This window comes from Eptatretus burgeri, chromosome 17 (assembly GCF_056783735.1).
Source record: "Eptatretus burgeri isolate ZD-2024b chromosome 17, Ebu_testis_v1, whole genome shotgun sequence".
Classification (NCBI taxonomy): Eukaryota; Metazoa; Chordata; class Myxini; order Myxiniformes; family Myxinidae; genus Eptatretus; species Eptatretus burgeri.
Window position 1 is genome coordinate 56,988,284 of NC_140977.1, and position 12,500 is coordinate 57,000,783.

General features: G+C 44.6%; 2 protein-coding genes across 2 annotated transcripts in view; both read left to right on the plus strand.

The window, feature by feature from the left end:
- LOC147010194 (epidermal growth factor receptor kinase substrate 8-like protein 2) overlaps positions 1 to 12,500 on the plus strand; it is a 133,355-nt gene that overhangs the window by 64,864 nt on the left and 55,991 nt on the right. The gene's annotated exons all lie outside the window — the stretch shown is intronic.
- Positions 1 to 12,500, plus strand: part of LOC147010196 (transmembrane gamma-carboxyglutamic acid protein 2-like) — a 44,698-nt gene that overhangs the window by 31,304 nt on the left and 894 nt on the right. Inside the window, exon 6 of the mRNA XM_085863359.1 lies at positions 11,256 to 11,417. Coding sequence (XP_085719485.1) covers positions 11,256 to 11,417 — 162 coding nt within the window. The remainder of the gene's footprint in view (positions 1 to 11,255; positions 11,418 to 12,500) is intronic.

The following is a 12,500-nucleotide window of genomic DNA, read 5'->3' on the forward strand; positions in this document are numbered from 1 at the left end:
GAGGGGAGAGAGGGGGATATGGGAGAAAGAGGGCCGAGAGGTAGAGAGAGGGGAGGGGAGAAATGGGTGGGGTGAGAGAAGGAAGTGGGAGAGAAGAGAGGGAGGATTCCAGCAGATGTGATGCCCAGTTTAACGTCCATCCGAGAGACGGCACAAACATTGATGAATCACCCTGCCTGTGAATCACTGTGATGACATTTTATAGCTGGGTCAGGATTCAAATCCAGGCGAGACAGCTCAGAGTGAGTGTGCGTACCTCTCGGTTATCCTGCCGTGATGTGACCATTCATTGCTTTGTAATAACTGAAACCTTTTTTACTCATTGTAATCATCTAATTTATTTTGCCTTCAGAAATGTGGTATCGAACTGCGGTATCGAAGCTTGAAGAGTGCGTGCCAAGTGTTTTAACCAATCAATCCAACAAAACCATTGAAGAAGCTTTTACAAACGAAACATTTAATTTAAATTTGTATTTATCGATGCCGAAGTGATGGGTCACATCATGAAAGATTGTACAAAAAGGGGAAATTTGGTGAAAAATTAAATTGCACATTTTCAGCGAGCCAACCAACACCTGATGCGCCGCAGAAGAATGTGGGGCCAAATGCGGGCGAGTGGCCTCAAACTTTCTTCAAGTCGATCGACATACAGCATTCAGTGACAGTGCTAATATTGTAGAGTGCTCACCAAGTGGTGATTTTCTAAGCCAGTGGTTTTCAAACTTTTTTTAGTGGCAACCCAATTTCAGAACCTCTCTACATCGCGCGACCCAAAAGATTCAAAACCCAATTCAAGGCGCTGTCACACTTTGACGATTTAGCCAGCAATGGCAACGTATAAAAATGTATGTAAAACGTTGACATACGCTGAAATTTTGATGTTTTTTTTTGAAGTTTTGGTCGTATTCATCACGTGTTGGTCGTATGCATAACATATTAGAAATGGGCACAGAACGTTTCGTTGTCTTATAGATAACTTGTGCCAACGAATGCTTTGCCTGTTGTCGGCATTCACAACCTATGCCCAACGATAGTTTAACTTCGGCATAGCGCGCTGCACGTATCGCCGACGAACTCGTGGCGTAGTCTGTTAAAAACCTGCCGCACGCCGATTTAAATCATAACCGCCTGAAAATTGAAAGTATCAACCACGCAGTCACACCTTGATGATTTAGCCAGCGTATGCCGACCTATGAAAAATGTGTCTAAAACGCTGGCACACATTGAATACGGTATCGGTAAGTCGTGTATACGTTAAGAGCACGCTGAAAAACGATGAAGTACGCTGTCATATTCCGTGGTACGTTTAGTACATCGTGAAATTTCAAGCATACTGAAAATTTTACGACGTACTCCCCGTATGGCTCACACGTTCTGCGTCGCTGGGAATAAGTTGTAGGCACGACATGCGATTGTTGACACACGTCGACACAAGTTCCTTGTAAGTTACTCATAAGTCGAAACACGTCGAGGTAATGTTTAGCCTACCCGAAACTTATTTTCTCCGTCAAGGCACATTTTCTTTTTTTCTCCTTGGCTAAGTGAAGGCACGTGACGAAATATCTGAAGTTGTTGTTTTTTTATCTATTTTTTTCGTCTATCACAAATTTTAAAATATATTCGGACATTTGCTTTTAAGTTTCGACGTCGACATGACAATATCCTCAAACAGAAAATATTCACAGAGGAGGAACTAAGAATAAGACATGAGCAAACTGAAGACCTGTGCAAACCTGTGCTTGAGGCCTAGGCCTAGGCTTGAGGCCTACCGGTTTCACTCGGTGTTCGATCGTTTTTTTTTTTTGTTTGTTTGTTTTTTCTCCCCATTACCTTCAATTTCTATCCTCCCCATTACCTTCAATTTTGATCCTCCCCACTTTCCAAACATCCCCCATTCTCCTAGCTAATCTCTTTCTTATCTCAAAAAAAAAATTAAAATAAAAATAAAAATAAAAATAAAAATAAAAATAAAAATAAAAATACCCTACAACAACAACAACACGCTCACCTTCTCCCGATTCTGCTTCTTCTTCTTCCTCTTAACTTCCTCCTCGTCTTCTTCCTCGATTTTTTTTTTTTTACACTTCCATGACCTAATCTGTTGAACTCTCTCATACATTAATATTAACAACAACAAAAAAATATATATATACCCAACAACAACAACAACACGCTCACCTTCTCCCGATTCTGCTTCTTCTTCTTCCTCTTAACTTCCTCCTCGTCTTCTTCCTCGATTTTTTTTTTTTACACTTCCATGATCTAATCTGTTGAACTCTCTCATACATTATTTTTAACTACAAAAACGATCTTATAATGCTTCATCTTCCTCTCTCACACATGTGGTACTCTTTACTGTTTCACAATGCACTACTCTTCTGCTATTTTAACAGACTGCTCTCATTTCGACCTCTCCTTCATTCCTTGCCTAAAAAATCCAACTATTACAGCGCTTCTTCTCTCCATGCTCTGAATTCGCCTTCATTGCATCCATCAAGAATTGTGTTAAATCGCATCTCTGACCTAAAACTTTTAAAAACCACAGTTTGCCATGGATGCTCGCTTTCCATCAACCATTCTTTTTTCCAACTTCAGTGCCAACTCACCCCCTCACCCCTCACTCTCACTCTCAAAGCAACCATCCCACTCTTCTCCCTCCAAGCCTCCCTCTCACCTCTCTCAAAAATTCCCCCTCACCTTTCTCCCACCTTTCATCCCCCTCACTCTTCCTTCTCAAAGTTGCCCCCCTCTCATCCACCAACCTGCCTCCCTCCACTGCCCTCTCACCTCCATCTCTTCACTCCACCTCCTCAAATCCTCAACTGCCTTCTTCCTTGTCTCTTGTCCCCCCTCTCCCCCAGCACCACAGAGCCTTTTCTCCTCCTCATTCGGCTGCCTCCCCTCGCTATTCTGCAATACCCCACACTCCTTCAGCAACCCTCCTTACCTGCCCCCCTCGTCCCTTGTCCTACCCTCCCCCTCCCCCTCCACCTCCTGCACCCAAAGCCTCCTCCCCTTCCTCTTCATTAAAAGTGTGGACCTCAAATATCCGGGGCCTTCGCTCAAACCTTTCAGATCTTTCCATACAGGTTACCACTGACAAACGAGACATTATCTGCCTAACAGAAACTTTCCTCTCCCAAGACGTGTCTGACTCCCAAGTATCTCTCCCTGGCTACTCCCTCTTACGGTATGACAGACCTGAGCCTCGTCCTGGTGGAGGTGTTGCTCTCTTCATCAAAGACTCTATTCCTCACTCTCCATGCACTGCTCTCACTCCCCCACACCCCCAGGAATACCTCTGGCTTCGGCTTCCCCTCCACTCCCACCTCATGTTTATATGTGTACTATACCGTCCACCGAACAGTGATGACTCCATTTACACCTTACTATCCGAAAACATGGACCATCTTCTATCTTCTCATCCAAACTCTCTCTTCCTCTTATGTGGTGACTTCAATTGTCATCACGCCAGTTGGCTAGGTGTGGGTACCTCTCTCACCTGCCATGGCACCTCAGCAAAAGCTTTCTGCGACTCATTGGGACTGACTCAATCGGTCAACTTCCCGACCCGGATCTCAACCAATGGTACTCCATCTCTTCTGGATCTGATTTTGACAAATTTCCCTGACAATATCTGCTGCTCTTCCTCCGCTCCAATTGGTTCTTCTGACCACGTCCTTGTCAAAGTGGACATCTCTCTGGCTGTTATCAGAGAACCACCTCACCGCCGTCGAGTCTGGCATTTCACTCAAGCCGACTGGCAGGGTCTCCGAGCAGCCATCAAACTTATAGACTGGTCTCTTATCACTACTTTCTCAAACATCAACTCATCCTGGGAATTCTTTCAAAGAAACTTGCTCTCCCTCATGCACAGATTTATCCCCTCTCGTGTTCAGTTGTCTTACCCTTCCTCCCGCCCTTGGTTTACTGAAGCTTGTGGCGAGGCAGTTGTCCTGAAACAACTTGCCTTTGCCTCATGGAAAGCAAACCCAACTGAGGGCAATCTCAGTTCTTTCCACAAAGCTCGGAACAAATGTGTATCTACCCTCAGGAGAGCCAGAAAACAACATCTTTCTCATCTCAAGTCTGAACTCTCAAACCTCTCTCCCTCCTCAAAATCCTGGTGGCGTTTAATCAAATCTGTTTCTGGTGTATGTTCCCCCTCCATCCCCTCCCTTACCTCAAATAGCCGCACTGCTGATTCCACACGTGATAAAGCTGAATGTCTAAACTCGGTGTTTGCAGCTAAATCTTGTGTCCTAAACCCATCACTATCTCTACCCACTTTACCCAGTCGCACCCAACTGTCCCTGGACTCTGTATCCTTTTCTCCTGACAAGGTGGAGAGCTTGCTTTCAAACCTCGAGTCAGATTCTGCAACCGGTCCAGACGGCATCAGCCCACGTGTCCTCAAAGCCTGCTCTTCTGCTCTTGCTCACCCTCTCTCTGTTCTATTCACCCTCTCATTTGCCCAAGGTCATCTGCCATCTGCTTGGAAATCTGCTAACATCACTGCCCTGCATAAAAAAGGTCCAAAAACAGATCCCTATAACTACAGACCAATCAGCCTTCTCCCAATCATCAGCAAGGTGATGGAATCCATCATCGCTTCAGATATGAAATCCTTCCTCTTCTCCAATGGCTTGATTTCCAATCATCAATTTGGTTTCAGACCAGGTCACTCTACCCTGGATATGCTGCTTCTGCTCTCCCATCAATGGATGGAGGTCCTCAATGCCAGACAGGAAATCCGAGCCGTATCCCTGGACATATCACGTGCTTTTGACACAGTCTGGCACCCTGCCCTACTCACCAAACTCTCTTTCCATGGTATTCAAGGTCATCTCCACTCATGGCTCGCAGACTTCCTCTCCTGTCGCAGTCAACGTGTGGCCCTAAATGGAGTTCTTTCATCCCCTCTTCCTGTGCAGGCTGGAGTTCCTCAAGGTAGCGTTCTGGGCCCTGTTCTTTTTCTGCTTTTCATCAATGATCTCTCGGACTCTCTGGAAAATCCTCTATTTCTCTTTGCCGACGACTCCACCCTCTGCCGTACCATCTGTCATCCCTCAGACCGGCAAGCAGCAGCTTCTTCGCTCACTGCAGATCTGGATAAAATCACAAACTGGTCCAACACGTGGAACATGTCTTTCAATCCAGACAAATCTCACACTCTCACTATGTCTCTTCGAAAGGACCGTTTACAAAACCCCCCATCCACTTTCTCAACAATCCTCTGGAAGAAGTCTTTTCTTTCAAGCTTCTAGGTCTCACTATCTGCCATGACCTTTCCTGGGAAAGTCACATTTCCAACCTCGCCTCAAAAGCCAGTCGCCGACTGGGAATCCTCCATCGTGCTAAGTCCTTCCTCGGCCCTCTTGAGCTCCTGACCACTTACAAAGCTTTTGTCCGTAGCCTGATGGAGTACTGCTCTCCCCTCTGGGCTGGTGCTCCTGCCTCCCACCTTTCTCGGCTTCACGCTGTCGAAACCAGGGCATTTAAGATCATCGGCATCTCCCGCAATGAAGCTGAGTCTTTGGGCCTCTCACTCAATCACCGCAGGTTGTTCGGTGGTCTTTCTGTCTTCTACTGACTCCTCTCCAGCCTTGCCCCCCCCCTGCTCTCTCTGCGATTTGTCCCCACCACATTTCCACAGGGCGCTCAAGGTCCGCCAACAACCCCCTTCTGGTAAAACTACGAAAATCACGAATCACTGCTCATCTTCACTCTTTCATTCCTCTTTTTTCCCGCCTTTGGAATAAACTTCCTCATTCTATTCTTTCCCATTCTTCCCTCCAGGCTTTCAAAACAGCTGTTCACCACCACCTCTTATCTTCCCCCATCCAAATCCTCGATCTTTTCTACCCCCGATAATCCACCCAAGCCCACTTCCTTCATTTCTCCTGCTTTCCTTCCTGAAAGTCCCTGAAATGTCCATCTTCTCTTCGCCATGTTCCCCGTCCCATCCCCATCCCTCTCCCTTCCACAGTTCACCGAATGTGTCTGTTCCCCACTGTTTTGTCCCTTCCACTCCCGCCCCTCTTGTCTCATGCCTCCTTGCTGTGAGTTGTGTGTTAGCTCTCATACGAGCCTCGACCAAGGTATACAAAAAAAAAAAGAGGCAACCGGACGTGACGTAACAGCACGTGACGAAATATCGGAAGTAATTGGTTTTTTATCTTGCCAAAACGAAGTTTTTGCAAGATATGTTAGTCAGCTTGTATGTTTTTTTTGTTTGTTTGTTTGTCTGTAATTACGTAAAAAAAATTCTGCAGAGCACAGTTATCATTGGAAATTTTTGTAACTTCGCATATCAGAGGCCTATAGAGGTCCCTTTCAGTGCACAAAATTTTGAAGGTCAAGGTCAAAGGTCAAGGTCACTTTGTCGCAAATCAGGGGAGTTGACGAAACCATTATTTTTTGAGTAATTTTGATCGGATCGTCTTCAAACTTCATGGGAATATAGTTCATGGTCTGGCGCTCAGCTGATTAATTTTTGGTGGCGATTGGCCTTGACCTTCATGTTTTTTTTTTTTTTGTTCTATAATCACGTATAAATCACTCTGCAGAGCACAGTTATCATTGGAAATTTTTGTAACTTCACATATCAGAGGCTTATAGAGGTCCCTTTCAGCGCACAAAATTTTGAAGGTCAAGGTCAAAGGTCAAGGTCACTTTGTCGCAAATCAGGCGAGTTGACGAAACCCTTATTTTTTGAGTAATTTTGATCGGATCGTCTTCAAACTTCATGGGAATATAGTTCATGGTCTGGCGCTCAGCTGATTAATTTTTGGTGGCGATTGGCCTTGACCTTCATGGCTAGCGCCTCAGGTCAAACATATTTGACCCCAAGGTCAAATTTTCAAGTTTTAGGAACCATATCGTGTAGTACCTCAAAATGAACACCTCGAAGAGTGCTTTCGAGATATGTCAAGCTTGAGACATTATGACGTCATTTGGTGACGTTATGAGGCAAACGCATATTTTTCATGGTTACTCTGTAGAACGATTCTCATCGGAATCTCTCGTAGGCAGATATTCCTCAAGGAGTCGCTCCTGGTGGATAGCAGCTCTGTTCACCTCAGTGTGACCTTAAAGAAGTCACACGTGGTCACCTTTTGGCAAGATACGGGTCACCCTGGGGTGACATTGTTTTTTTTTTATTGTTTTTTAACTGTGCCAATACGCCATTATACGGTAGTTGTAAATTAGAAACACGTTCAGTAAGTTCTGTGGTCGTCCGGAAGACGTCAATCAAATACGTCTGCATATGTCAATGTGCGTTGGAGGTACGTTACACATAGGTTCAAAGCACGTTACTCATTGGTAAGAAATAAGCTTTGGGTATGTAAGCATTACCTCGACCTGTTTCGACTTATGAGTAACTTACAAGTAACGTGCCTCGACGTGTGTCAACGATCGCATAACGTGCCTCGACGTGTGTCAACGATCGTGTAACGTGCCTACAACACCTTACTCATAGGTTATAAATTAGTTTCGGGTACGCTAATCATTACCTCGATGTGTTTCGACTTATGAGTAACTTACAAGTAACATTTGTCGATGTGTGTCAACGATCGCATAACGTGCCTACAACTTATGGCCAGCGTAGCGGAACGTGTGAGTCATACGCCGGCATACGTCGTAAAATTTCAAGCATGCTAAAATTTGAGGACAACTGCAAAGTACAACGATGAAAGCCAGCGTACTACGACGTATGGCAGTGTTTTTCAGCGTGCTCTTAACGTATACAAACTTACCCATAACATATTCGACGTGTGGCGGCGTTTTAGCCCAATTTTGCATACGTTGGCTAAATCGTCAAGGTGTGACAGGGCCTTCATCATATACAAGATAAGATTTCATATGACACAAGAACATTTACTGTTTACTTTATTCACCATCGTCATGTTTTCATAGACGAGTAAACGGAGAATAGCCGACAGTATCCAAATGGTACAGTTGAATGTTTCAGAAGTTTAGTCCGAATGACATTTAGGTATATCAGTGAGAAGGATGATCCTGTTTTTCAGAAACCAACTTCTCTATTCGTGGAGTAGATGACAATGCCAGGATCATATCATGCTCCATTTCTCGGCGATTTCTGTTCTTTGTTTTAATCACCACCATAGTGGAGAACGACTGCTCACAAAAGTATGATGAAGGATATGGCATGAGAACCTTAATGGTACGCCGTGACAGGGTTGGGTACGACGGCAGCATTTTGCACCAGAATGTCGACAACGAATTCCTCCGCGCAAGAGCCTGCGCTCCTGAATCCTGCTGGAGCTGTACAAGCTCTTCCTGTGCTGTATCATCTTCATCAGCAATTGAGTCCAGTGGAGCCGTGAAAGGGTCCCGAACCACAGAAAAGGACTGCACATCCAGCTCAAGGAAATAGTGCTCGAACTGTTCAATGAGCGACCGAAGGTGACGTGCTATCTCCCCAGAAAGACTGTCGAGCTCAGTATTATCGTACTGGCAGGTCGTTCGATGCTCCACCAGACGGGGGAAAAGGCTGAAGCGCTTAACAGCTGCTTTTTCTGCCAGTAATTTTAGAGTCGCCAGAAATCCGCTCATCTTGTCGTGAAAAATCATGAGGTTGGCGTCTTTGCCTTGGAGGGAGCGGTTGAGGACATTGAGACGTTCAAAGATGTCAACGAGATAGCACAGTTCTGACAGCCAAGAGTCCAACTCAAGCAACGATACCCATGTCGTTTTCTCTTGTGTGCATAGGAACTCATTCAGTTCATCTTTGAGCTCGTAAACATGCAGAAGAAGGTTTCCTCGAGATAACCATCTGACTTGAGTGGAGAATAGTAAATTCTTATGGTCGGCGTCCATCTCCTGGCAGAATAGCCTGAATAACCTCGTGATGAGGGCGCTCGATTTGATGTGATTCACCATTTTTACGACTTCTGAGAGCACGCTCTGCAAGGTTTCTGGCAAAGTACGAGAGGCGAGCGCTTCTCGGTGAATCATGCAGTGTACCATGGAGGTCTGAGGAGCCACCCCAAGCAATTTAGCCTTGAATCCAGAACGCACTCCTAACATTGCCGGCGCGCCGTCTGTTGTAGAACCGAGCAACTTTCCGAAGTCCAGATCATGGTCACGATAAAACTGCTCTACTTTCCCAAAAATGTCCTCCCCTTTGGTGGTGGCCTCCAATGGTTTGATGAGCAGAGATTCATCGACAAAGTTATCAGCCTTGATGAAGCGGACCCAGACGATGAGTTGCGCGTACGATGCGATATCAGTGGACTCGTCCAACTGTATGGCGTGCCACGGCGATTCCTTGATCTTCTGTACGACCTGAGCCGTTACGTCCAGACTCATTTCTTCAATTCTGCGTTGGATGGTGTTGTCAGAGAGGGGTATAACTGCCAGTTTCTTCGCCGCTTTCTCCCCAACCATCAGAGATACCATGTCCTTTGCACATGGCAGCACGAGTTCTTCCGCAATGGAGTGAGGCTTTTTAGTCTTGGCAACATGGAGCGACACTCGATACGAGTCCTCTAATGCCCGAGAATTGGTCTAATGGCATGTACCCTCTCTGTCAAGACGCGTATTCTTGAGTGCAAGAAGTTTCCTCTCAAAGAACGCTCTCTCTCTCTCCTTACCCTGATAAGGTGCATGTTTTGTAGTCAAATGCCTCTGCAACTTATTTTGTTTCATAGATTCCGTAGAAAGCACTTCGAAACAAATCACACACTGAGGCCTCTGTGCCCCACATTTATCCACCACGTAGTAAAATCCAAGGTCCAGAAATTTATCCTGGTATGAACGTTCTCGAGATTTGCTGGTGGCCGGTGCTGCCATCACAAATAAGGTCTCGAGTCGTACGTGGAGACGTGAATAGACGTTAATGATTGAGTCAGAGTCTGAGTCAGAGAGGCCGTGGATCAATCCACTAATTTCCCGCCAAAATGAACCGCCCTTCAGCGAGCCCGCGCATCGGCTGGATCCCATTCCAAGCGTCATTTTGCGCCGGTTCCCATACTTTTAACGAACCGTTTATATTACATTCCGTAAAAGCGAACACCGATTGAAAATTGAATTTTTCTTTTTCGCTGCAAGCAGACACCCGCGACCCCACAAAATTTGCTCGGCGACCCCACTTGGGGTCGCGCCCCCGGGTTTGAAAAGCCAAGCTCTAAGCACTCAAGGAAGCACTCCAATGAAACAGTAAACTTGAAACGGCTAGCTTGACAAGCGATTGGCAATTGCCGATCTGTCATATTATTAAACACCTCCCGGAGACGTCCGAAATGTCAAATATGTCTGAATTGGACAAATGAACACTTCTTTTTTTAACCAGTCTGAACTGCTACTATATTTAATTCTGGAGCTTAAATTTTGTAATTCGGCTTCGTTTAAGTGATTTTAAAATGAAATAATGCCACGAACGCTGGTGTGTCCGGGCGTTTATATGCATTGCAATGTGTCCAGCGATTTGAAGATATGAATATGAGGTATTCGATGACATGAGTGAGGAAAGTGAAAGAAAAAAAAACTTTATTGTTCATAAAACATTGCAGCCTGTTCCAACTCAAGGCATTGTTGAGCAGGTTAAACAAAATGGTTAATTAAAACCTTATCGAAGGAGAGTGAGCTGGCCGAGGATCGTCTAATAAAGGATATAATTGAATAAGGCCGTTAATTATCTTCAAAAAGGGTGTTTTAATGAACCCAAACACCCAATTTTCACTCTTGCACTTCCTTGGAGTTCCCTTCATATGCAAGAAAAGTTTCAGGCTGATAGGTTTCATGGTTTTAGAGTTATGGAGGACACACACACACACACACACACACACACACACACACACACACACACACACACACACACACACACACACTCACTCACTAACTGACACACTGACACACTGATATTTATAAGTACAGATTATATCGCAGACATGCCAAGTCTCGTTTTCGCAGATCTTCCCGATTTTATAAACCTTGTATGAACCCAGTTCTCCCCTTTTCAATGTGCTTTGTCCAGTTCAGAACCTCTTCTGATTCAAAATTATATATTTTTTGAAACGTCCACCAAAGTACTGAACTTCTTTGCACAGTTTTGTTTGTTTGGTTGGTTTCAGATACGGGAGACATAGCCCTGTGCAGAATGTATGACAATCCACCATTTTGTGTATTGCTGCATCTCACAAAGGGAACAAGGAAAAGCCATTAAAAAAGAGATAAAGGAGGTAAGGGTTTACCGAGTGCACTACCGTTTCTTCCCTTTGATTGAACAGAGAAGAACACGTACCAATGAGAAGGCAGGATCCCCAGTCTCGGGCTGCCCAACCAGAGGACACTTCAGATGCACCTGGATCCATGAGGGGATTGCCGTCGTATGAGGATGTCATGATTGCAAGTGATGGACCTCATGACTTACGCCCTCCTGCTTACCCTGGGTAAGGCTCAAGGACAAAGATAGAAAGCCAGCTGATCTTGTCTATTTTGTCAAAGTAATACCCGAAGTAGTAACTCAATGGAAGCTTTCCTGGGATGATACTAGGATGACATCATTGACTGATAGTGCAAGTAAAGAAGTCGCAAGTTAAAAGAAAGAGGAGCGAGTAAAACCACTAACTATCTCAAAGAGTATTAAAAACTGAAGAAGGTATTTTAGATCATCTCATCTCGATTCTCAAAGAGGTTAACTTACCATATGGGTCATGATGTCCAGATGTCTGTCTGTACGACCGTCCGTTAACTTTTTGCTATTTTTACTACTCCTCCATTATCACCTGGCTGATTGTTTTGAAATTTGACACATGAATACAAGACGGCAGTCTGCGCAATCAATTGGGCTTCGATTTTTAGATTTCGGATCATGGGGCTCCCTGGGGGGAGAGGGGGAGAGTTCCACCAAATTGACTCTAGTCTGACATCCTTGACATTTCCCAGATTTTGGATTCAGCAGAGGTTTGAACTACAACATCAAGAGATGACCGTCAGCCCACTTGGGGCTTCAATGATCCATTATAAAAAAAATATTTTACACGTCATATTAAAAATGACAATCCAGTTTGAATCAACTGGATTTGTATTTCAATTTGATTGAAGAATCTCAGTTGTAAATCTTGAAGTAATATCTTTCAATCATTGTAAATCAGATTTATCAAACCAGTAAAACTTTCGAGGTAAGTTGAGAGCTGCTTTTAAGTTACCACTAATATTGACAATTGCCGATAAGACTCGTGTTTGTGGTGATGATCAAATTCAAGACGTTGTGGGATACTGATCTTGTAATCTCCTTAACAAGCTTAAACAGAGAGTTTTGAAGGAGCAGTTCAAGCAACTTTTGGTGGTTGCTGCTACTGGTTAACTCGTAGTGCAGGAATCCCTGTCTAAATCCGAAGTTGAAGTTTATCAAAATTTTTCTGCTTGGTGTTTCATGGACACTAATACTTGCAGTATATAAAAGTTTGGTGTTGGTAAACTGCAAGTTAGACCACAAAAGGTCACAGTGAGTCATTGTTGAACTCTGGAAA